This window comes from Lytechinus variegatus, chromosome 5 (assembly GCF_018143015.1).
Source record: "Lytechinus variegatus isolate NC3 chromosome 5, Lvar_3.0, whole genome shotgun sequence".
NCBI lineage: Eukaryota > Metazoa > Echinodermata > Echinoidea > Temnopleuroida > Toxopneustidae > Lytechinus > Lytechinus variegatus.
In genome coordinates, this window is record NC_054744.1 from 25,560,496 (window position 1) to 25,584,892 (window position 24,397).

Genomic DNA, 24,397 nt, shown 5'->3' on the forward strand with positions numbered 1-24,397 from the left:
TTAACGTGGACGAAATGACCTTCAGTTTTTGCTGAAAGCTCCCCTTTTTGCAAAATCCATGATCCACCCCTATGGCTACGGTGAGGAGAAATCATTTTGTTTTCTTTTGAAAACCCTTAAAGGACAAAAGAGCCCCAAGAGAGAAATATGATTGAACGAATGGTAAATTTTCCCTCATTTTAATTGTAGCATAGAATTTTGAAGAAAAAATGTATACCTCAAGAATAGTGACCATAATTGATATAATCATATTTACATTGTATTCCATATTCTTTGAAAATTTCTCTTCATCGAATTTTATGGGCAGGCATGGTGGGGCCCAACCGCCCAAGATAAATTGGGTTTATCCATGACTTATTTGTTTATTTTTTTTTTTTTACTTAAGTTGATCATAGTAATTCCAGGCCTGATTCGTGTATCAACTATCAAGTATATATCCTCGTGTATACCCTCCACTGGCAGGAAGTATAGCTGGCAGTACATTCACAGGGATTACACAGGGCCCCTATACAGATCTGATACAGACAGTGACAGCAACGAAAAAAAAAAAGGTCTACAAGCTCGATCGTCAGGGGGGGGGGGGCCGGGGAAGGGATATGTTTGTATGGGTTCTGCCTCGTCAGGGGGGGAAACTGTCCCCTGTGCCCCCGTAGGTACGCTAGTGGATACAGATATATAATTGAATTTGACGCATTCTAAAATTTGAATAGAATATTGATAAACATGCATAAAAATAGAAATCGGCGAATATTAACTGACCTTAAAGTCAAGTCCACCTCAGAAAAATGTTGATCAATAGAGAAAAATCAGACAAGCACAATGCTGAAGATTTCATCCAAATCGGAGGTAAAATAAGAGAAGTTATGACATTTCAAAGTTTCGCTTATTGTCAACAAAATAGTTATATGAACGAGCCAGTTACATCCAAATGAGAGAGTCGATGACATCACTCACTCACTATTTCTTTTGTTATTTATTGTTTGAATTATACAATATTTCAATTTTTACGAATTTGATGATTAGGACCTCCTTGCCTGAAGCACAAAATGTTAAAATAATGGAATTCCACGTGTTCAGGGAGGAATGAAACTTCATTTCACATGACAATGACGTGAAAATAAAAATATTTCATATTTCAAACAATAAAAAACAAAAGAAATAGTGAGTGAGTGACATCATCGACTCTCTCATTTGGATGTAACTGGCTCGTTCATATAACTATATAAGCAAAACTTTAAAATGTCATAACTTTCTTATTTTACATCCGATTTTTATGAAATTTTCAGTTTTATGCTTCTTGAATTTTTCTTTTTTTATTCAAATCAAGTTTTTGTTGGGGTGGACTTGTCCTTTAAATATAGGGGAAATGAAGAGCAATTGATGCCGCTAGCGGCATGTCAGCAGCTCAACTTACTGTGCTACTTAACCACATTGATGAATCTAATTAGGCGTTATAAACCTCTCAAAAAGGTTCTACAGCTCGTTCAATTTTGAGGGATGAATTATTTTTGTTACCGAGGTAATGAGATGAAACTGGTATCATTGACAAGCCTGATTATTCCTTTTTACAATGATCATGGAATGTGCAGTTACCCTGATAATACAGGGAAAAGTCAGAAGTGGAATGTTGCAAAATATAAAATTTTGACCATGCAGATGGGTGACGGTGAATGTCACGGTGTTGCTTGGAGTGAAAGATTTCAGTAACAATGAAACTAACATCTTTCTTTTTTTTAAATTCAACATCCTAAAACTTTTCTAAATGACAATTATTCCAAACACATTCAATCCATTGCGCAAATTAGAATACAATGCAATGTGTGGATTTTCAAGCATCAATGCATCATTCAAACTCCGTACATCCTCGAAACAATTGGAAATTCACCATTGGATTCCGCCATCCCCCCACTTCGGACCGCATGCGTGTTCCCAAAATGTTCGGTAAAAGAGTACTTTTTCGCGGAACAAGTCTAACCCGCGAATTAAAAAAGGGGGGTGTATTTGATTTTTCACCCGGAGATTTCTTTAAAAAGGTAGTGTTTATTTTCTCTTTCTCTCTCGATCTCTCTTTGGACTCTTGAGAAATTTAAAAATCTTTCCTAAGGTAGAGGGTTTCCACAAGCAGCCATAATGGAGGACAAACAATAAAAACCTGTGCATCAGAATATGAAAAGTCATTGTTTTCATGGTTTTGCTATTGTTTTGTCCTCCAACATGACATCAGGGAACATTACTATTGTAATGACAGCTTACTGAGATAAATCAGGGAGGGGGGGGGGGTGGGGGTCGTCTGTCCTGAGATAGTCGGGGTTGGAATTAATGAAAGCTCACCTGATATAGGGGTACATTGAGCAGTGTTCCAGATTTAGGGGGGTCTACAACTAGGAAAAGCCGGCGAAAATCCCGCTAAAGGGGGTTTCAGAAATTTTGGCAGACATGATAGGGGCCGGTGCTTTCAACTGGTGAGCATAGATAGGCGTACGCTAAATAACAGGCTGACGGTGTGGGGGTATTGGATTAATAGACGAATTTTGCAACATTTCATTTTTTTACATTGGCTATATGTCTACGCATTCCATGATTTAGCATTACAAATGCTTGAATGCTTGTTAAGAGGAATATGCATGCTTTCCACTGATACCACTTACTTTTCGGGCACTTTTATATGATGATGGTGCACTAAGAAATTTATCACCGCTCAAGAACTTTTTTTGAGGGATTTCCCCCTTAGTTGTAAGAAGTTCGTTTGGTAAACCTTTCATATTCTTCTTTGCGGCTTTTCATCAAACCCCCTGCAAACCTTTTCATTATTATTATTTGTTTGGCGCCCGGGGGGGCCACTTACATTGACGAGTGGATACCATGCGCGACCAAAAAAACACGTAAAAAGGATGTCTTTTTCACGACAGGGCACGTTACGTACGTAACGTGAAAAGGGTGTCAAAAACACAAAAATAATGAAAAAAGGGTATCTAATTCGCTAGGAAGATTACGTGTTTAGGGTCGAATTTGCGGGGATGATAAAACAAAATTAAGTTATTTTATAAAGGATGTCCTTTTTGCCCCAACACTTCGTGTTTAGAGTCCGATTTGCGCGAGGTGTAGAAGGTGGGGTCGTGCTAAACCAAATAAGGTAAAGCCGACGACCGAAGGACCCGTAACAATAAAACATTCCTGTACTTGTTTAGGGGTTCATTTCAGGGAATATTTGCCAAGACTATCGTTTTGTTTCCAATGCTTGTTAAGGGTAGGGTTTCACACACCAATACTTGTTAAGGGGTGCATTTTCAGAATATGGATATTACGTGTTTAGGGTGCTTTTCGAGACCCCATGGTCGCGCATGGTATCCACTCGTGAATGGAAGTGCCCCCCCCCGGGGTTTGGCGTCACCCGTGTGCCTGGGACTACAGGTACTTACACGTCATATCCGGCGCCATCAGTGCATCTCCATAATTATTGTTCTAGGTCTCATCTCTACGCTTTATGTCAGCCCATTACGTAATGTATAAACCCTCTTCGTGGCTACAGTATGCACAGTAATCGTCAAATTTGAGAAGAATTCCACTTGTTAGGAAACTGAAAAAATAGGGAAGATCGGAGCCCCCAATTAAAGGAGAATGAAACCTTTAGAACAAGATAGCTTGTGTGACAACAGAAAAATCAAAGAACAGGTCAACGAAAGTTTGAGAAAAATCGGACAAATAATGAGAAGGTTATGAGCATTTGAATATTGCCATCACTATTGCTATGGAGATCCTCACATTGGCAATGCGACAAAGGTGTGTGATGTCACCTGTGAACAGGCTCCCCGTGTATGTTTCACTTAAATTGCCTCTCTTATCACGTCTATTTGTAGATCATGAATTCTTTCTATAGGAGGGTATGTAATACAAATTTTTAAAGAATACATTATGGATAAAGAGTTTGTATCACCATAATAAAAAGCTTAAAGAGACATTTTGGGAGGTATTTCATAGTCCATCAAAGGGAAAGTTGTTCACATGTGACATCACACATCCTAGTGTCGCATTGCCAATCGGAGGATCTCCATACCATTAGTGATTGCAACATTCAAATGCTCATAACTTTCTTATTGTTTGTCCGATTTTTCTCAAACTTTCTTTGTTCCTATACTTTGATTTTTCTGTTTCGACACAAGCCCACTTTATATTAAAGGGGAAGTTCACCCTGAAGAAAACTTTGTTGTAAAAATAGCAGAAAAAATAGTAAAAAATATTGGTGAAGGTTTAAGGAAAATCCGTTAAAGAGTAAGAAAGTTATTAGAGTTCAAAATTTTGCATTTGTGACGTCATAAACGAGCAGCTGCCCCATGTGTTATGTAATATAAAATGTATGAATTTCAAATTTTGTATGGTTCCTAATGACTTAATTTTGTTTCTTTTCATGATCGGGTGTGAAATGATTTGTCTATTGATATACAAAAGTTACAGTGAAAACCATTTTCAATTTTCTGAGAAAATGACATTTCATTTATTTTTTACCATTCGCTATGTAGGAATGCTGCTCGCATATGACGTCACAAATCAAATAATTGAAATTCTAATAACTTTGTAATTATTTGATGAATTTTTCTCAAACCTTCGGCAATATTTTTTATTATTTTTTCTGCTATTTTTACAATTAACTTTTTGTCAGGGTGAACTTCCCCTTTAAGTTTTCATTCCCCTTTAGAGAGTATGCACGATGATGAGATACACCACCACCATAAACGAATCGTTATTGGTCGCACAGTTAGGACTGTCCCCTTTTTGCAGCTGACTGCCGGTACAAGTTTCGCGGGATATTTTTTTGTGAAGAAGGCGTGAGTAGACATTTTATTCACAGCATAAATGGTGATTGTCATGTCTTTCATGTAGATTATAGAATTTTCGTATGAAGTCCATTCACTCAAATTTTACACGGGTGATTTTTGCACACTTGTCTTGCTGAAGCAATGAGAATGAAACCCTTGTCAACTTTACGATGCTGATGCGTGCGATTTTTCATACATGCAAAGAAGCATAGGTTATCACGTTTCTGTGATGCGTCTGTTTGAATTGCACATGGGCTAAATCGCCGGTAAAGATGTTGTTTTTACATTAGTTGTCGCAGCCCATGCGGGGAAGGGGGAGGGGTAAAAGTAAGATATAAGTAGGGAGAGAAAGGCCCGGTGGGGTCACTCAGCCGCAGAGGGGGACACGTATGACCGTTACCACAAATGCAAGTGACCCCCTATTGATATTGCAGTCAATTTCAAGGACATTTTGTGAAATTTACCCCCTATTTTCAGGCAAAACAAGGACAAACTTGCGGTAAAATGGTACCTTGAACACCCCTAATTATAAGATTGTAAGGACACTTTTGCCCATTTCGCAAATTTACCCCTATTTACCGTATTTCAAGGACAGGGCATTTAACACCCTTTCCTCATTAGAGGAAATTGCAACACAGGCGTCAGAGTGCTCAGTCCTTAAAGATGACCAAGAGCCAAGTCATACTAATACAATAATCCAAAAGAACTTTATTTTTCTTGAAAAATAAGAAAAGTAGAATTCTTTGTAAAAATAAATGTAGAGTTGTCCATATAAAGATACAGAGCATGATGCGCGCGCCCTCTGCGGCTGGTGACTCGGCGACGGATTTTACTTCCCGTAATCGTTCTCCCCTTTTTCCTGACCCCTATTTCCATCAGATCGAGGACGGTGAGCACCCCTATTTTCACTACTTCGAGGAGAGTTCTGTCCGCGGACGTTCCGTGAAATTGACCCCTTTTCCCGCGATTTTGGTAACGGTCATGCGGTCCCCAAGTCATATTGAGTGACCCCACCGGGGAGAAAGGGAGGGAACACAAGCCTGATAGACAAGCATGACAAGTGAGGAAATATTTATTAAAAAGGAAGAAACACTAACAGGAAAATAAAGCCTAGGCCCTATTAGAATATAGTATGGGGAAGAAAGGAACAGGCATTGGCTACATTATAACCTCATTCATAGGATGAGTGGGAACAGGGAGAGACAAATCAATATGGAGAATAAAATAAAACAGTAAAGAAAAAGGGGGAAATGCCAGGCAGGGCAAAATGAAGGGAAGGGGAAATCCAAACGAGAGAAAGACAATGAGATTGGATAGGAAATTAAAACGAGAGAAAGAAAGAATTAGAACTAAATTAGATCTGCAAAGTGCCAAAGAGCAAGAAGACAGCATAATTGATAGGGAAGAGTCAATATCAGTTGAGAATTTTATTCTAGGGCTTCAAAGTCATGAATCTAGGACTAGGTGCTGAAAGCTCTTGTTGAGAATGGAGGTAAAAGAAAAGATGAGAATTCAAAAAAAGGGGGAAAAATAATGATAAAATGAAGAAAGAAAGTTCTGCAGACAAGATTTACCTTTGAGGTGGAGCAAAGGACCAACTTGTATTAACAAGGTTTTGACGTTTTCGGCCAACTGCGATAATGAAATGAAGGATGTGAAATTATTGTCATCAGAAGAAAAGTACACTTTTACTGATCTCTACATCCACTTCCTAACTATTCCTTGGCAGAGGGCAGTCTACATGTAGGTTACATGTATTTTCTTCTCTCATGCATGCATGCTTTCCTTCAGTCTTGTAATTTTTCAATTATCTGCAGCTTGGTCCACTACACTGCTATCTATTTTTCTTCTTAAGCTCCTCTAAAGCTACTTGGAAAAAACATCTTTTCGTTGTATTTTGACAGTTTGACACCCAGTGACTGGAGGAGTGAGGCAGAGTACTTGATCTGATGATGGCATCCCAATCCCTTTACCATCCCCTGGTCTACTGGGCTCAGACGGAGAAGGCTATCTCACTGAAGGTGGACCTCAATGATGTCTCAGTAAGTTGCATAATTTTGTAAGAATCTGGAGAGGGAGGGTATGGGAGAGAGAGGGATGTGGGAGCAAAAGAGGATGAAAGAGAAGTAGGAAGATGAAAAGAGGAAGAGGGATGAGCAGGAAAGATGGAAAGGGGAGGGAAAGGAAGTGGTAGAAGAGGAAGGAGTAAGAGACAGAAGGAGAGGAGAAGGAGATAAAGTAAGATAATAAGAAGCATACAGAATAGGTAAGAGGAGGAGAAGATGAGGTAAGAGGAAACAAGGGGTAGAAGGAGAATGTATTTTATTGCTGTTAAAAAATTCCTGAAATGTTTTATATCTTCTTATAGTCACCAGAAGTGGAACTCAAACCTAGGAAATTGACCTTTAAAGGTAAGCTTAAATCTTATGGATATAATGACAGAATTTTTGTAGATGCCAAGTATTAATCACTAGGGTAATTTTCCTAGATTTACCAAGAGTTGCCTGAAAACATGAAAATTTATCAATAAACTGCATAAGAGACTATACATCTGTCCATCAAAACTTAATTACACTTGTAACATGATTATATTAAAGAAAAGCAGTTTATTTTAGGTTTAACCCTATTTCATTTTGGCTATTTCAGATCTGGTTTTTACTGGAGGTCAATTTAACCCCCCCCCCACCCTTCAGCTCTTGGCATCTGATCCTGCCATGGCTGGAAAATTTGCTCATACATAATAGCGGGATGTAAACTAAAGACTGTTTAGTAAAATTTTCAAAAAATTATTGTTGATATTTTTAAAGTAATTGATTATGCTAATAGGTGTGTGAAATTATGTTTTTGCCTTTAACTCGCTTTAAATAGCTAGTTGATTGCTAATCTGGGTTGAAATTATTAATTTTGACATTTCTAACAAATATCAACTAAAATTGGAGGCCATATGATTTTTTTAAAAAAATCAGTGAGTTTAATATTGCTGCCTTTTGACCATTTTTTATCGAACATTACCTATTTTGCAGTCATTGTCAATACAGAGTTGCTAATTTTCCGGATTTTTCCGGAATTCCGGATTTTTTCCTTTGCTGAAAAATATTCCGGAAAAAAAAATCGATTGTCAAAGTGAAATCCGTAAACATTTCCCCTCCAAATCTTGTCACGGAGTTCGCTACGGAGAGCGCAATTTCAATTTTGGATGGCCAATTTGCGCAGACGGAAAATTATTAGCGTTGTGCGCAGCATGAAGTTTAGCTGTTATACTGTACTTGCACGGTACGCGCGAGCAATACATTGTAGCAGTTGCAAACGCCGCCCTATACCCTGCAGGGATACGGGTGTCAGCGCTATCCCAGTCGGGCGATCGCCCGGTAGAACCGCTCGAAGCACGGCCCGGTGTGGCTGCAATTGCCTGCTGCTGCGTGAGTGATTGGTTGTCTGCCGCGGGATTTCAGCTGAAAACCTATTTGCTACCATGAAATATGTGTTCTCTGGTGCGTATTCATCAATTCATATGTGTGAACTATCCATCATTTTGATAGAAATTGTGATTTATGGATTTTCAATAGTATAGCCTATAGGATTGTCTTGTTGATGAGTACAGTGAGTGAAAAAGGGCACCCCAGCTGCTACATACACCCGTCCCGAGTCGCAACCATTGGCCGCCGCAGCATATTAACCCGCAGCAGGTTAACCCGTACCGTAATGAGTACGGGTTACATGATTTTTTTTTTTTGAGCACCTTTCTTGCCTATGATATGAAGTTTATTATGTCATTAATTATTTGTTATGTACTACTGTAGATTAATGATTTCAGCCCTCTAAAGAATAAGAAAACGTTCCAGCTTCAGGGGGCTTCGCCCTTGACCCGCCAGGGGCCCTGGGCGGGCCCCTGGACCCCCGGCCTGGGTTTTCAGGATTTTTTTGAGCTATCAGTTAGCATCTCTGTTTTTTTTATTTACTTGAAAACAATATTTTGAACAGGTTATGGTCAAGGTGCAAGTGGAATTCACCAGTATGAGTTTTCTCTTGACTTCTACGAGGACGTAGATCCTGATGTGAGTAATGAGCTGATATTTCACTTGATTCTTGTTATTTTGATCAAGATTTCTTTCAATTTATATTATGATATTCTTTATTTGAAGATTATTTTCACCACAGCAAATGTGTTTGATAATTAGATTTTACTTGGTATATTGTCTTTCTCATTGGAATCTTTTAATGAAATTTATGGGTGAATGCTCCCAAAATAATATTTTCAAAACATGTTTGAAATAGACTTAGCTATGTTTTATATGTAGGACAATACAAAGGAATACAATTTCTTTTTCAGGCAATGATGATTCAAGATTTTTATGTAGTAAGATGAGGTTCTTTTGCTATTTTAGTAATTATTCCTTTTATACACACTTCTCCTTTCTTTAAATATGTTCTTAGATAATACATATATGTCTCGTTTTTTCTTCAATTTTCAGGCTAGTGCTTTCCGGGTTCTTGATCGACAAGTTGATTTCAATATCAGCAAGAAATCTCTCCATTCTTTCTGGCCAAGATTGACAAGCGGAGAGCGCCCTCGTTGGCTACGCATTGATTTTGATCGGTGGAGAAGCGGTGAATCAGATGAAGAAGAGGATGAGGATGTAAAAATGGTTAGTAAATCTCACTTTGCTCTGTTCTACTTTTACTGGAATTGGCACCTCTTTAAAAAAAGTTACAGCACGTTTCAAGTATGTATTCCATAAAAGAAGTGGAAATTCAATATCATATATTGAATTAGCATAGTTTTCTTGGCACGTCACCTACACAATCCCCCTGTGCCACATTGATATTAGAGTGCCATCTTGTAAACTGTTCCTCATGCAGCTAGCCATAACTTTAGATCAGTTTTTTGTAATGAAAATTTTTTGTTTAGCAATGTTGAATAGAAATTATTATTCCTCCCAATAGTATCTATCTGGTAATATAAATTTGGAGACTTACATCTGTCTCTTCTGTATACAAGTTTCTATGTACATAACAGGGATTCCAATACCCTAAAAATACTTTCTTATGAAGGTTTATTTTTCAAGTCAGTTTACTGGAAAGGTGTATTCATTAGTCATTACATACCAAAGTCATGACATGAAGGTTATGCTAAGCCTGGATTTTGAGGATTGAATTGAGACTTTCAATAGAGAGCAAGCTGACAATAAACTTAAGTCCTATCGAAATTTACCATGGTATTGTTCGAATAGCCTTTCTGTCTATTCATTGTACCCTGGGTGCTTCTGAATAGACTTTCCATCTATTCATACTTTGATGTGCTTGGTATTACATGCAAATTTGTACAAGCTATTAGAATTGAAATAAATAAATAGAACTTAATATTGATTTTCTCCACTTATAAGCAAGTCATGAACAAATTGTAAATGCCTGCAAAATGTACTTAGTTATAAAATGTAGAAAGCTTGTGTAATATGAAATAAAAATGTAATATATTCATCTCCACAAATTGCACTGTGATCTACTAAAGCAAGGACCATCCTAGTTCATCAAAATATTTCTGAAAGCAGTTAAAAAAAATCAATTTTTCTCGAAAAATCTTAATGGAAACATTGTCATTAAAAACTTTGTAATGGTTGGGGGATGCACCCATCTAGTCATGTGTTTGTACGTACGTTGAACTTGAATCTTAGACCTGCTGTATGTCCCGCAAATGGAATGTAACAGGCAAAGAGATAAGCACCTTATTTTCATGTGTTTGCTATAAAGCTTGGTTTGTACAAAATTTCACTTCCCAATTTTTTTTTTATATCAATATGAAAGAAAGAATTATCTTCTTTTTTTTTTCAGAAGAGGGAGCAGGAAGAACATTTCAAGCAGTTAGAAGATCAACTCAAGGATGCTGAAAAACAAGGTATGATAGCGACCAAAATCTCTCTTTAGATATATGTATATATATAGCCCACCTCTTGATTATGATTGGGAAGGTAACTGTACATTTGACTTAGTTTTAATGAAAACAGACAAATTATAAAAAACATAAGCTGAAGTTTCAGCAAAATCCATCAAAGAATGCCAAAGTTATTGAGTTAGGGATTTTGTGACGTCTTATGCGAGCAGTTCCCCCAATAAAGTGCAATTTTCTCAAAAATTGAAATCGTTTAATCTGTGCAGTGAATTATGACTGAATGATTGTTTTAGTTGTAAAATATATATTTGATTTTAAACCTTTCCATTTATGTTTTGGTCCATGTCTTGTAACAACATTGTTCCAAATTAAAAAAAAATTGATTGGTTACTAATCAGTCTTTTGAAGTGAGTGTTCTTTTAACATTAGTGTTCATGGGTCTTTGAAAGTTTAGTGATTAATGACTACATTTGTGTTACATATACCTGGACATTTGTACACACATTAGTATATACAAGTCCCCCTTTGAATAATGGTTTCTGAATTAATTTCTTTCATTGCTATGTCTTTTCATTTTTGTTTTGTTGTTTGCAGCCTACCGTGATATAAAGTCTGTGTATCTCTTCATGTATAACATGATACAGTGGATCATCTTCACTATGGTCTTTGTCTACTGTTTTGGGAGATTTATCTTCCATGGAAAAGGTAAAATACATATTTTTAAAAATATAGCGAAAACCAGCATACCCTTTATATTTATGACAGGATGACCTAATATTTTCCCTCATAATATGAACCTCAAAAGTAAGCATGAGTCTTAGCATATTTTTCCTAGTGCCTGTCAGTGAAATTTACTCAGGGTTGGCCAAATAAGCCCAAATATATGTGGCAAAGAATTTGAAATCTAATTGGTTTTATAACAACTATAATTCTTCATGTGTATTGCAGATATTGGAAAATACTGAGTCTCCGTATGTAAATTAATTGAATTTATCTGTGGTAAAATTAGAATGTCCCATTTTTTCTTATAAATCCTTCTCACAGAGCCTTGCACTCCTATCACTTATCTGTACAAAGTTAAATTCTCCCCATTTATCAATGATCATGATCGACTCACATGGGAATGTCATATGCATGTTCTCTGCAATGAAAAACATGCAATATGAGAATGATGATCTGAAAACACAGGAGACATTAGACAAGTAATTTTTGTACATACTGAGGATGCACAACTTTCTCCTTTCTTTTCATTCCAGGGGTGAGATAGCTCACATGTAATCAACAATTTATCAGTGAATCAAATCATCAATCAATCTGAGTAAATAGATATTCATCCACCATTCACCTATTTCAATAAATTATTTCATAAAACAATCATAATCAGTCAATTATTTGGAACATCGTTCTCAAACTCAAAAAGCTTAAGATTCTCCACTCATGTATATGATATGAAAAATTATACTTATATGAATATTATATAATGTTGAAAATGATGTATATATATATATATATATATATATATATATATATATTATATGTGAATAAAATAAATCAAATAAAATCAATAATTAGGAATCATTCCATAAAAAAACTAAACCATCAATCATCGGTCACTTGGCAGTTGAGTTTTGACAAAAAATTTGTAAGAAGAATATGTTATTTTTGTTTCTATTTACAATCATTGTGTACATATACAACTGTGTCATCTCTCTTGTAAAGAAACAAAACAACAAAAAAAATTTGTTAAGTAAAAATTAGAGTCTTGCAGTTCATTGATCAACATGGCCACCTCTTTCGATACACAGTCTGTCTCTCTTCATCATGTCTTGCTCTGCTCTTTGGACTTTTCCTCTCTCGTGTTTCAGCGCATCCATCTCATAGGAGATTCCTCTCTTGAGCTCTTAAGTTGATAGAACAGGTGTTGAACACTTTCGCTTTCAGGTATTCTCAAAGAAAATGTCTAGGGGTGGGTTCGGGACAACCTTTGTCGAATAGTTGATTGAGATGCTCAGTCACATCTTGATCGATAATATGGAGCCCCATTTTGTGCCCATCAGACAAGCTGAAGGGGACTGTACCGTCGATTACGGTACATGTATCTCTGAATCCGGTCTAGGGCAGGGACGATTTTTTTAATTGATCATCTGAAGATAAGCATCACCATTGACATTGTTGTCGAGAAAGAAATTGAAATTTAAGTTACACAAGTGTATCAGACATAAAATATTTGTAAATTGTAAAGACACCATAGTACATGTTGCAAAATATAAATATAATATAAAAAAACATGACAAATGTTGACACACAAACATAAGGGATATCTATCAAGAATATCCACTAAATCAATCAATTAAAAGCTTCTTGAAACAGTTAAGTCTGTAAGAAAGTCTTAACTGAATTCACTGTATGGATAGTGACTGTGGCAATTGGTTCTAAAGTGAGATCCTGCATTTGCAATTGATCGATCCTCCCACAATGTTTATTTTTTAGGTACAAGTAGAGAAGAGTCAAAGAACAATCGCTAACAAAACCTCACACCACGCTGGCAATCAATGACTTCAAGCAGGTCATGGTGCTTGATCATATGATAGGGATGGAATATTGAGTCCAGTTTGGTTATCCTCTTGAACATTGCATGTGGAATTCCTAATCCATTACAACAACTGCTTGTTGCTCCATCCCCATGATCTTTAAGAACTTGATAAACAGCTGGAATGTTATCTGCCAATCTTCCACTTCTCTCCTCAACCCTTCTCATGGCACTTGATCATCCGATAGAGATGAAATGACTAGTGCGGTGGGGTTATCCCTTTGAATGTTGCATGTAGAATCTCTAATCCATCACGGCAATAGCCTGTTGTTACATCCCCTTGATCTTGAAGAACTTGACCAACAGTTTGTATGTTATTTGCCAATCTTCACTTCCTCTCTCCCCTGACCTTGTTCGATTTTGATTGTGACTGGATCCTGTATTGAGATATTTCCTATTGATTTTATAAAGTGTTGTGTGGGTTGGCCATCTTTCTCTGGACAACAGTTACACTGTCAGTGTGATGGTATTTTGTCACCATAAAAGAAAACTGCTGTAGTGAAAACTGAGGCCTCTCCATCATTAGCTGTCATTCCAATATGAATGAGAATTTAGTTACAATGTGTAATTCCTGTCTTGCCATTGGATTTTTATTTTCATCTGTGAGTTTGAATAAAAATTTCACAGAATAATTCAGATTCTTACCCAAAGTTCCAATTGTTGTTAGATTACTTGAACATATTATTAATACCCAGGTTAAGATTGATATGTAAAATGAACATTCAAGATTCATTTATTTAGCCATAATCGTATATACATGTACATAGCAAAATAAATAACCATGCATAAACATGATCAATAGAAAATCAGAAACTCTATATTTAAATACTTGTATGGTGCGAATCAAAACAAAAGCTTTAGCACTTGCTGGGTACTGCCCTAAAACTAATATTTATAATAAACATTTCATTCATATAAAGAACATATCTCACTGTCTTTTTTTTTACAGAGATGTGAACTGAAGCTTTTGATCTAACAATTTCAGGCGAACAATAAGTTATCTAGAATAGTGGGTAGGCCTACCGTATAATAGAAAGTCTATAGTTTACCTTGTTTCAGTTGAGAAACTTTGATCCTCTCTAGAGCCAAGTTCAATATATGTTTTCCTCTAGAGGCTCTTCATCTCAATTTGGAGCCATGGCGCAGACTGAGAGACGACGACTTCCACAAATTTATGGCCGGTCCAGTACTTGTACTGCTTTAATTTGCCGTGCATTTTTACACATATGCAAAGCACATGCGTTACACACATTGCTGCCATTGTTTTTTTTTTCATCTGTGAGTTTGAATAAGAATTTCACAGAATAATTCAGAATCTTACCCAAAGTTCCAATTGTTGTTAGATTACTTGAACATATTATTAATACCCAGGTGAAGAATAGTATGTAAAATTAACGTTCAAGATTCATTTCTTTAGCCATAATCATATATATATATATATAGAGAGAGAGAGAGCAAAAAAAAACTATAGCATGCATAAACATGATCATTAGAAAATCAGAAATACTTGTATGGTGCAGATCAAAACAAAAGCTTTAGCACTTGCTGGGTATTGCCCTGAAACTAATATTTGAAATAAACATTTCATTCATATGAGGAACATGTCACGGTCTTTTTTTTTACAGAGACTTGAGCTGAAGCTTTCGATCTAAAAATTTCGGGCCAACAATAAGTTATATAGAATAGTGGGTAGGCCTACCGTATAATAGAAAGTCTATAGTTTACCTTGTTTCAGTTGAGAAACTTTGATCCTCTCTAGAGCCAAGTTCAATATATGTTTTCCTCTAGAGGCTCTGCATCTCGAAGTTGGAGCCATGGCGCAGACTGAGAGACGACGACGTCCACAAATTTATGGCCGGTCCGGGACGTGTACCGCTTTAATTTGCCCCGCATTTTTACACATGCTGCATGCACACACAATACTCAGTAAATGCATTTATGCAGACAGCTGCACGTTCGCTCTTAGCCTGTATAATTTAGAAGGGCGAATGCGCTGTCTGCACCAGTTAAATGCAGAATTTGGGAGATAAGTAGTTTTGCCTGATAAATCACCTGCTTTTGAAGCTATTGTTCTAACAATACTACGTATGTAGACTTAACATAGTTTTGCCTTTTGAATTTAGTGATTTTTGAGAGAATTTTGCAAAAACTGGGTTTCGAATCTCCCAAAATAATTAGAGTTAGAATTTAAAATTTGGCCATGTGAAAGAGCTTATTCAAAATTATAAGAAATACTAAAAAAAAACTGAAAGCGCCAAAAAAAGACTTATATAGTTTTGCCAGATCACGGCCATGCTTACATATGCATAACATTCACGTACTCACACTCACATACATGTACATAATCAGAATAGCACATCAATTAGCATACAGTCACATGGTAAAGTGTACTGAACTTAAGGAATATATTAATATGAAGAATTCTTAAATGAAAAGGCCTGACAAAGGGACATTGTTCTTTACTGCTTATTGAATAAGGGAATTTAACTGAAAATGGCTAATTATTCTCCAAGTCAATGGCGATTGTGATTAATATTTGCCACTCTCCACCCAGGTGTTAAATGGGTACCCAGTAGGATGCGAAAGCCTATGTAGTATGCCTAGCAATTGAGTCTTGGAACTCTTGTTGGAATGCTCCCCAGGGAGTGGAGAAGGTGCATACATTGTATGCGGGCATGCAAGGATCCGATGACCGGGGTAATAATATATCTGTAGAGCGCTTAGAGACGTCGTTCCGATGTGTTAAGTGCTATATAAATGCGGAATATTATTATTATTACTTTTGGGATGATTGAGTTCAGGATAGGCAAAGATGTCCTGAATTTTTTTGCCTAAACCACTCTATATGAATTGACTATTGACAAAATACAAGTAAGCATCAGTACATCCAGGAAGTGAGTGAGAGAGAGAGAGGGGTGCGGTGTATCTCACCCCCTTGCGTTCAACAGGTACCACCACATGATTGCTGACTCCCATGGACACACTACTAATTCTGGGCCCTGTTGTACATAGAGTTACGATTGATCCGATCAATTGTAACTTTATGGAAATCCATCAGTGTCAATTCTTTTCTACAAAAAACTTGCACAATATCCTGTTTATGCAAAGAGAAGCGCAGTGAATTTTCAAGATAACAATGAATGCATGAATATACATCACAGCTAGAAAATATTTTGAACAAACATGCATAATAGATGTTGACGTTGCTGGCCGTCCATAGTTGCGATTGATCGGATCAATTGTAACTCTTTGTACAACAGGGCCCTGGACTTAATACATAATAGCAATCAGTCTCACAGAAGGGAGAATGAGGGAGGGAAGGGGGCAAATGTTCTATTGACCTTTATCAAACCAACCCACGTCACCCCTGTCATGCAACATTATCCCGACTCCCATGAACACACTGCTAAGATCTACAAGACAAAATTAAAATGTTACACTAAAACAGCAATTCCTGTTCATTCTTCATAATCATATGCCGTTCCTGTATTTCAGAGGACCTTGCCACTGCCTATGATTGGGTGATAACACCTCTTGGTATGGGTCAGGTGATTGCTTGTCTTGAGATCGTCCATGCCCTGACGGGACTAGTCAAGTCAAGTGCTATGACAGTATTCATGCAGGTAAGGTCATCTATTCACCAGGAAGTCACATTCATTGTAACTCTGGCCCAGTATTGGTGTATCCTCATCAGGCATTATTGTGAAAGAGCCCCGTCTTTCAATGTGATGCAATAGAATCAAATTCATACCAAAATTACAACTGATATAAAATTCCTTTCTCTAAACTATGCGATTTTAGATCAGTCACAATTTAAGTTTAATTTGAAGCTATCGCAATATTTGCAAGAAACCTCAAGGTAGGTCCCTACATTGTAAGTGCTGTAAAATTATTCAAAATGGTCTCTGAATAGAATACTCCCCCATTTTTGACTTAATACTGAGTAGAAACTCTAAATCTGTTAACTAAATTTTTGTTATTTTTTATTGGTTGTGTTGCTACTATAGATTATTTCATTGCCTTACTATTGTGAATGAGTTCTACAATGAAATTAAATCCTTGTCTTCAGAACTTCTGAAACCTCCTTCTTGCAAAATGTGAATCCATCCTCTTTCTTAGTGTGAATTAGATCTTCAAATGAAATTGAGCATTGTCTTCAGAAATCCTTGAAAAATCATCCCTTTTTGGACAAAATGTTAATCAAGTGTCTATAGTTCCAACATTGCCCCTAGGATGGAAGACCCTTGTAAATAGGGAAATTTACATTTTTGTTCTTCTTTGTAGGTATTTGGAAGGAATTTTCTCTTGTTTGTTGTAATAATGAATGACCCTGAACTGAAGAATGAAGGAATGACGTTGTATCTCTTCATGGTATGGAGTGCTGTGGAAGTAGTCAGGTGAGCAAGTAATTCTTATAGTATCTTATTCTGTAGAGGTGCCAGGGTCAAGAAGATATTTGTCTCAGGGCTATATATCACAAGATTCAGGGTTTGATACTCTACTCTGCACTAACGCCACAGGGAATGTATGGATCTAAATTTGATCTTATTTGACAAAGTGCAAAAGAATAGACAAAGTGAAATTAAGACCACCTTGGCATTAGACTAAATGACAGTTAGACTAATTGGGAATTAGTCAAAGTGTAGTGTAGACTTAATGACAGTTAGACCGAATTGACTCTTGAGTTTAACATGATTTGAATATCAGATAATCCTGCATTGTGTTTGTTTAGAAAGTAGTCTGATTATTTCTAACTATTTGTAATAATAATTAATTGCCAATGTTACTTTTGCTGTCACTCCCAAATATTATTTCCAAAATATAGCTCTAGTCTCTACATAGTAGGGGGGAAGCCCCCCCCCCCCACCCTCCCCTTTTTGTTCCAAAACCATGAACAAAACCTAAAAATTTCCATCTGATTGTGATTATGATTTTTTGCATGGTCACCCCTCAACTTTTGGCTCAGTCCCCCCTCCCCACTGTCAAACCCATTTCGCTGCTCGTGATAGTAGATCTCAGAGATAAACCAACCAGAAAGCAATCCTTTCTCTTCCCTCTACCTCTCAGGTATCCATTTTATATGCTGTCATGTATAGACTATGAGAGTGAAGTCATAACGTGGCTGAGGTACACAGTATGGATTCCACTATACCCGCTGGGTTTTCTAGCAGAGAGTAAGTATACCCCCATCAACAACTCATTTACTGGTGCATACACTAATCTTATGGGCCATTGAAGGAAACTTGACTTAATTGCAATGCCCTATTAGTTATGGATGTTTGAATTCATTGTTTGATTGTTATAGAGAATTGGACATTGTTTTTCCTTGTGACAAAAAGGGTTAATAAGCTGTTGATTGTAACATTTCATGCACATAATCATAGAGATTTGATTACATTTCAACATAATTTCAGATTTTATAGTCTATGTACATTTATGCTAACAATACGCTAGTTGCTTATTCACAGAGATGCCATGCTTTCTAAAAAGTTATTGCATGGATTCTTAGTAGGGTCCATGGTTAAAGGTTAAGTCTACCCAGATGCCAAGCTCATTTGAATGAATAGATGAAATCATAAGCATAACACTTGATATATGAACATAATCAGATATGAATTTACAAAAGCAATATTGTTTCATAATTTGCTTATGATTATATATGTAATGTATGTTGCAAGTGGCACATACTCATCATTGCCTGAGTTCCTATTTTATATCTAGTTTTCTTGAGTTACTTCATAATTTCAAATCTAATTGTTATGGAGGTGGACTTGGCTTTGAAGCAAAACCTACAGAAAAGGGTAAACTTCCATCACTGATATATTGTCACACTTTTAAATTGTGTTTGTTCTTTACAGTAATAGTGGTCTTTCTTGCTGTGCCATTTTACAAAGAGTCGGATATGTTCAGTATTCACCTACCAAACCAACTCAATATGTCATTCAACTTTGTCTACTACATGTACTTGCATGTCATCATTATTGTATCAAGTAAGTATGAGAATAAAGGTTTATTTGCATAGTGTTGTTTTTTGGGTGTGATTCGACAGTATTGGTCTACACCTGTTTCGTCTACTTTCCGTTTTGTCTCATCTCCATGAACTAGTCCTACTTTGAAACAACCAATTAATCCACTATCCATTTGGTCTAATTGCAATGTAGCCCATTTACTATTTAGTCTAATTTCGAATTAGGCTGGACCCAACTTGTTTGATGTTAGCTTGGACTGAACACGGCTTAGTTGTGGTTATATGAACTGTTAATGAAATAAATTTTCGTATGAGTAAATGAAAATGATAAACAAAGTTTATTATTTAATGTTATTTGTTTGGCTCCACCTGTGCCTTGGAGGCAAAAAAGCAAACTGAATCACTATGACCCGCAGGTCTCTTCCTGACATCACTGATGGGGGGGGGTGAGGTGAACTACTCCACCAGGGTTTCCCCCTATGCGAATCGTGGAGTGGGTTCTTAACGTGCAAAGGTGTTGACTCTAAACCGTGCCTCCATTTAAAGTCATATTACATGCTATCCAAGGGATGGTGGAAATTTTAAAATTGTGGAAATTAGACCAACTGAATATTAGAGGGTTTTAGTGGAGACCAAATGGATATAAGTCCAATTTAATAGTAGACCAAATGGATTGTCTGAGAATTAGACCAATCCATGGAAGTGGTGTATGAATCACATTCATGGCATAATTGTTCATATATAAAAAAAAAGTGAAAACGTACAACCTTTACTTTTATTTGTCTACAGGTTCTCCAACACTTCTGTCCCACATGTGGCGTCTTCGGAAGAAAAAATATGGCAAAAGAAAAATCAGAATTGGAGCAACGAAGCCCAAGATGAATTAATGGCTGTTTATAATGGAAGTCAACACTTAGACGAGGGTTTTTATAAGACTTGTGATCATGATTCATGTACTGATTGTGGATGAATTGAAATTTGAACAGTTTGTAATGCTATCAGTAAACTTATTCATGACTTTATGAATGATTTGAACATCTTTTTGTGCTAAATGAGATTCTGAAGTCATGTTTACTCACATCATCAGCTAAGTTGTAATATGAACTCGTCAGTTATTTTTTTTAATACTTCAATTTGAAGTTCATTGTTTGTCAAGAATTAAAAAGGAAAACCCCAAATTCAGTTCCAGATTGTTTAAACACCAGGTGCAATTTCAGGTAGCTCATTTAGCCCCCAAAATATCAAGTAGTTTCTCGTAAAGTCATGCATAATTTTACAAACAGCATTATGAATAAGTACACTGGTCAATATACTACTTTGGAAGAAGGAATTAAGTTGTGGATTCTGGTTAATTTGGATGTCAGAAGAAATGCAGTATCATTTGACGAGAGAATAATGATTGTATAAACTGTACATATACATTCCATACTCAGAAAGAAAAAAAATCTGCCATTTTATATCAGTCAGATATTTACCTCATTTTGCTACAGTGCCCAATAACTTGTCTCTTGTCCCTTGCGTGACATCCAATGAAATCACTTGTCTTATCAAGAAATGAATTATTAATGAATTGTATTCATATTGAAGAATTCAACCTCTACAAAAATGTATATTTCTCAATTCCGTAGGGCTAGCCACCAGGAGCATGGAGCGTAAGATGGGATAGTATAAAAGCATTTTGTTTCCTCTGCCTATCAACGATGGTAGCCGAAAGCTTTATTCTTGGCATGTATGTCCATCCATACTGTTTACATTCTCACCATGACTTAAAAAAAGTACATGATAATTCAGCTTCAAACATAGTTGATTGTATGTATACCCCCTTCATAATTGATCTGAGAACACTTGCGACATTTTGGTCGCACGACAGGCTGTGACAGGCATTAATCGCTATATCTCTAAGATCGCAGAAAGGCTTTCACAAATGCAATATGTTTCATACAAAACAAGCGACCAGTAAGTCGCATTAACTCACACTGTTCTCATGCAAGCGGCCTCACATGCGAATATTGCACAAGTGATTGCTAGTGGTTCCACACCAGTCATAATAGTAACATGGCCAAGTGTATTAGTCACGAGAGTCGATGTGTGGTAATGCACTCGCACGTATGATTGGATGAAACCAGTGCGACTGGTCATACGATCTGATGGAAGTGATTCAATCTCGCATATGATCGCCTTTGGACTCTGAACATGTTCAAAGTTGAGACCAGTCTCAACCACCTTGGGTTGATGTTACTAGACATCAAGAAAAAAAAGTGTTTCAGGTGGTGTAAACTTCAACTGATCGGGGATCAGTTGTAAAAGGGCCTTAACCCTAAAAAGACTGGGGGGGGGCTGATTCACCCCCCCCTCAACATTTTTCGCGATAAATCCGCCGGGCAAATTTTTTTGACCGCGTCGCTCGCTGACTTTTTACTTTCAAGTCTCGCACAACTTTTGAGATCAAAATTGTGACCCCCGGGTATGCGGTTCCGAAATTACGCAACATTTTGTAAGTGCATGCAGACCCAAAATTACTCAAAAACGTGAATTTGTGTACAAATCCAATGCAAATAGTGTTTTTAGCCAAAATTCATAAATGTATCATTATTTTTCCTTTTACTGCTTAAAATCAATTAATTTTATCTTTTTTATGGTCAAAATAAAGTCCCTGACAATTTCCACTGAAAAAACAATAAAAAACAAAAAGTCGAAAAAACAAAGAAATACATAAGAAATTTAGAAAACAATAGAATACATAAGAAAATAAATGTGATGTTGAAATTTTTTTTAAATAAATTTGATCAGATGCCTATCTAGAGTATGTGAAACAAAAATTAGCATTTCAGGGGCATTATTTTATTAATTAGAGCAAACTTATGGTTTTACGCATAAATTAGCATAATTAATGAGACATGAGATTTTTTGCAGAATTTGATGTTATAGTTTTGTAGGTAATGCCATGGGTAATGCGTGTGCCAATTTTCGTTGCGATCGCGTGATCGACGGCCGAGATCATAAGGGGGGGGCTGAATCAGCCCCCCCCCCCCCCCCCCCCCGTCTTCTTAGGCGTCGAAATAGCCCAGTCTATTTAGGGTTAAATGAAAGGAATAATGATCTGAGTAGTGTCAAGTAAAAAGTCATAGGGGTTATAAAATTCATGAAAATGGCTCATTCCAACGAATCATATCGACTTTAAAGAGAAATTCCAGTAGTTGCAGTTAACACTGATTTCATGAGAAAGTCTGTAAAACAAGGCTCAATTGCCAGTATATCATCGAGGATCTAGATCTGGTACAGTTACATTAACTGGACTTTGTGAAATCTTGAAATCTACGCTGAAAAATGTTCACACCGAAAATCCCCAACACAGATAAGCGCACGTGGGACAATGTATAATTATTGCTTAGGGCGTCGGGCCCGACGCCCTACCCGAATCCCGTGCATATTTGCCGATTTCTCAGCAATTACACAATTTCTTCCCGAATCCTTTGGCACATGCCTTTTATTTATACAAACAGACACTTTAGTGGTTATTTCATTGGATTCTGTACGAACTCATTTTGATATCGTTACCAAAACTAGCATTTACCTTTAAACCTTGCTCATATATATTTATGTAAGAGTGGCAATGATGTTGAGGAATTTTGAGATCATGTCATAGTTACAGTAATCAATGTATTCATGAAACTGACATATTTTGCCAAACTGAAGAACCTGTTATCAAATTAAATGCAAACTTGCCTAATAGATGCATTTGTTATTGTCAATGAACTTATGTCATCATTAAAAGCTTTTGAAAACCTTGAAAACTTTTACATTTATAGTCTGGCAATGGTTGAGGGCTTTCATTGAGACTGTTCACAGTCAATATAATCTAGTTCCACAAAAAAATATGTGACTTATTAATCAATGTTTCACATTTTCAATGCATATAATGCAATACCCTCAGAAAAATACAAAATTTTCCTGACTCTTTTTCTTTCTTTTTGATGAGTAATGATGAAAAATAAGAATGTTTCATTCTTCAAATCACTTCGGAAAATTCCTTGTGCTATTAAAATAAATGTATAAGATTTGCTTTTCTGTACTATGAAACGATATATGGTTTGTGAGTATGATTTATGTGCAGAGTTGGCGAATAATGTGGTATTGTACTAACATTGAAATTATGAAATTGTTTTATCAAATCATATTCATGTGTGCTGCGTTCTTATTTTGAATTGATTTTCTAGTTACTATGTCAGCAAACACTTTGAATGGATATTGGGAAACATTTTCTCAAATATTGGAAACACTTGAAAATATGACTTATTCATATTTTCTGTTAAGTAGGAAGAATGTCTTGTGCATTCTTTTCTATCTCTCTTGTAATATTTTGACATAAATATTTGGAGAAAAATATATTTTAATGGTTGTTTTATTTGGCAAGCCAAATCTTTCATCATTGTTATTTTAGCTAGAAATCTTGTGAAAGGAATTGTATGTACAGGAAGCATGTATACAAGAGTGTGTGGACGGAGAGGGAAGGAGTGATAGAGGGGCAGATTGGAAGAACGAGAGAGGGGAGTGAATTAGACCATTAACTAGTGGAAACAATAAATTCAAGAACAGACGACGGAAATAGAAGAAAATTATGGAGGAATTCAGCCCTCTTTTTTTTTACATGGGATGGTGTTAGGTGTCACAAGGGCATTGGTTATGTTTCTATTGGAGATGGAAGGAAAAGATCACATCGAGAAGACTGCTCAAGTCGACCTTCCAAATGTCGAATTAAAACGTGTAATTTACATCTTCTAGGTCGAATTCTTCCTAAATCGAGCAGATATTCAAAGGATTCGACTAAGGCAGAGTCTCATGTATGGCAAAAAAGATGGCTAGTTTGTATATAACTACATACATAATGCCCTCATCAAGACTTCATTTGTAATATAAAAAAACAATCACGTTTTGGTCACCCCCCTCCCCTGCCAAGATTTCCTGGCGCAAACCCTGATATCCACGCCACTGTCGGGTTCATGGAGAATTAAGATGTAGTCAGTACAATGTAAACAATTGGGACAAAGTCAATACCACCAAAGTAAATTACAAGTATGATGCCCGGCTACAAAGAATTGGAAGGTATTAACGAAATATCGATTTGGGGTGTGGTCCCG

General features: G+C 36.5%; 1 protein-coding gene across 5 annotated transcripts; it reads left to right on the forward strand.

Moving 5' to 3' along the window:
- Positions 1-4,718: 4,718 nt before the first annotated feature.
- LOC121415811 (very-long-chain (3R)-3-hydroxyacyl-CoA dehydratase 3-like) lies at positions 4,719-20,344 on the forward strand. 5 transcript variants are annotated; one of them, XM_041609142.1, is made up of 12 exons: positions 4,719-4,823; positions 6,731-6,856; positions 7,183-7,225; positions 8,796-8,869; positions 9,287-9,460; positions 10,644-10,707; positions 11,296-11,406; positions 16,787-16,914; positions 17,576-17,688; positions 18,359-18,465; positions 19,150-19,281; positions 20,049-20,343. In XM_041609142.1, exons 2-12 carry the CDS (start codon positions 6,764-6,766, stop codon positions 20,144-20,146), a joined length of 1,137 nt encoding a protein of 378 aa, XP_041465076.1. In that variant the 5' UTR covers positions 4,719-4,823; positions 6,731-6,763; the 3' UTR covers positions 20,147-20,343. The 5 variants fall into 5 exon arrangements, with proteins under 5 accessions (XP_041465076.1, XP_041465080.1, XP_041465075.1 ...); XM_041609146.1 differs by having other exon boundaries at positions 4,720-4,823; positions 6,719-6,856; positions 10,647-10,707; positions 20,049-20,344; XM_041609141.1 differs by having other exon boundaries at positions 4,721-4,823; positions 6,719-6,856.
- The last annotated feature ends 4,053 nt before the right edge of the window (positions 20,345-24,397 follow it).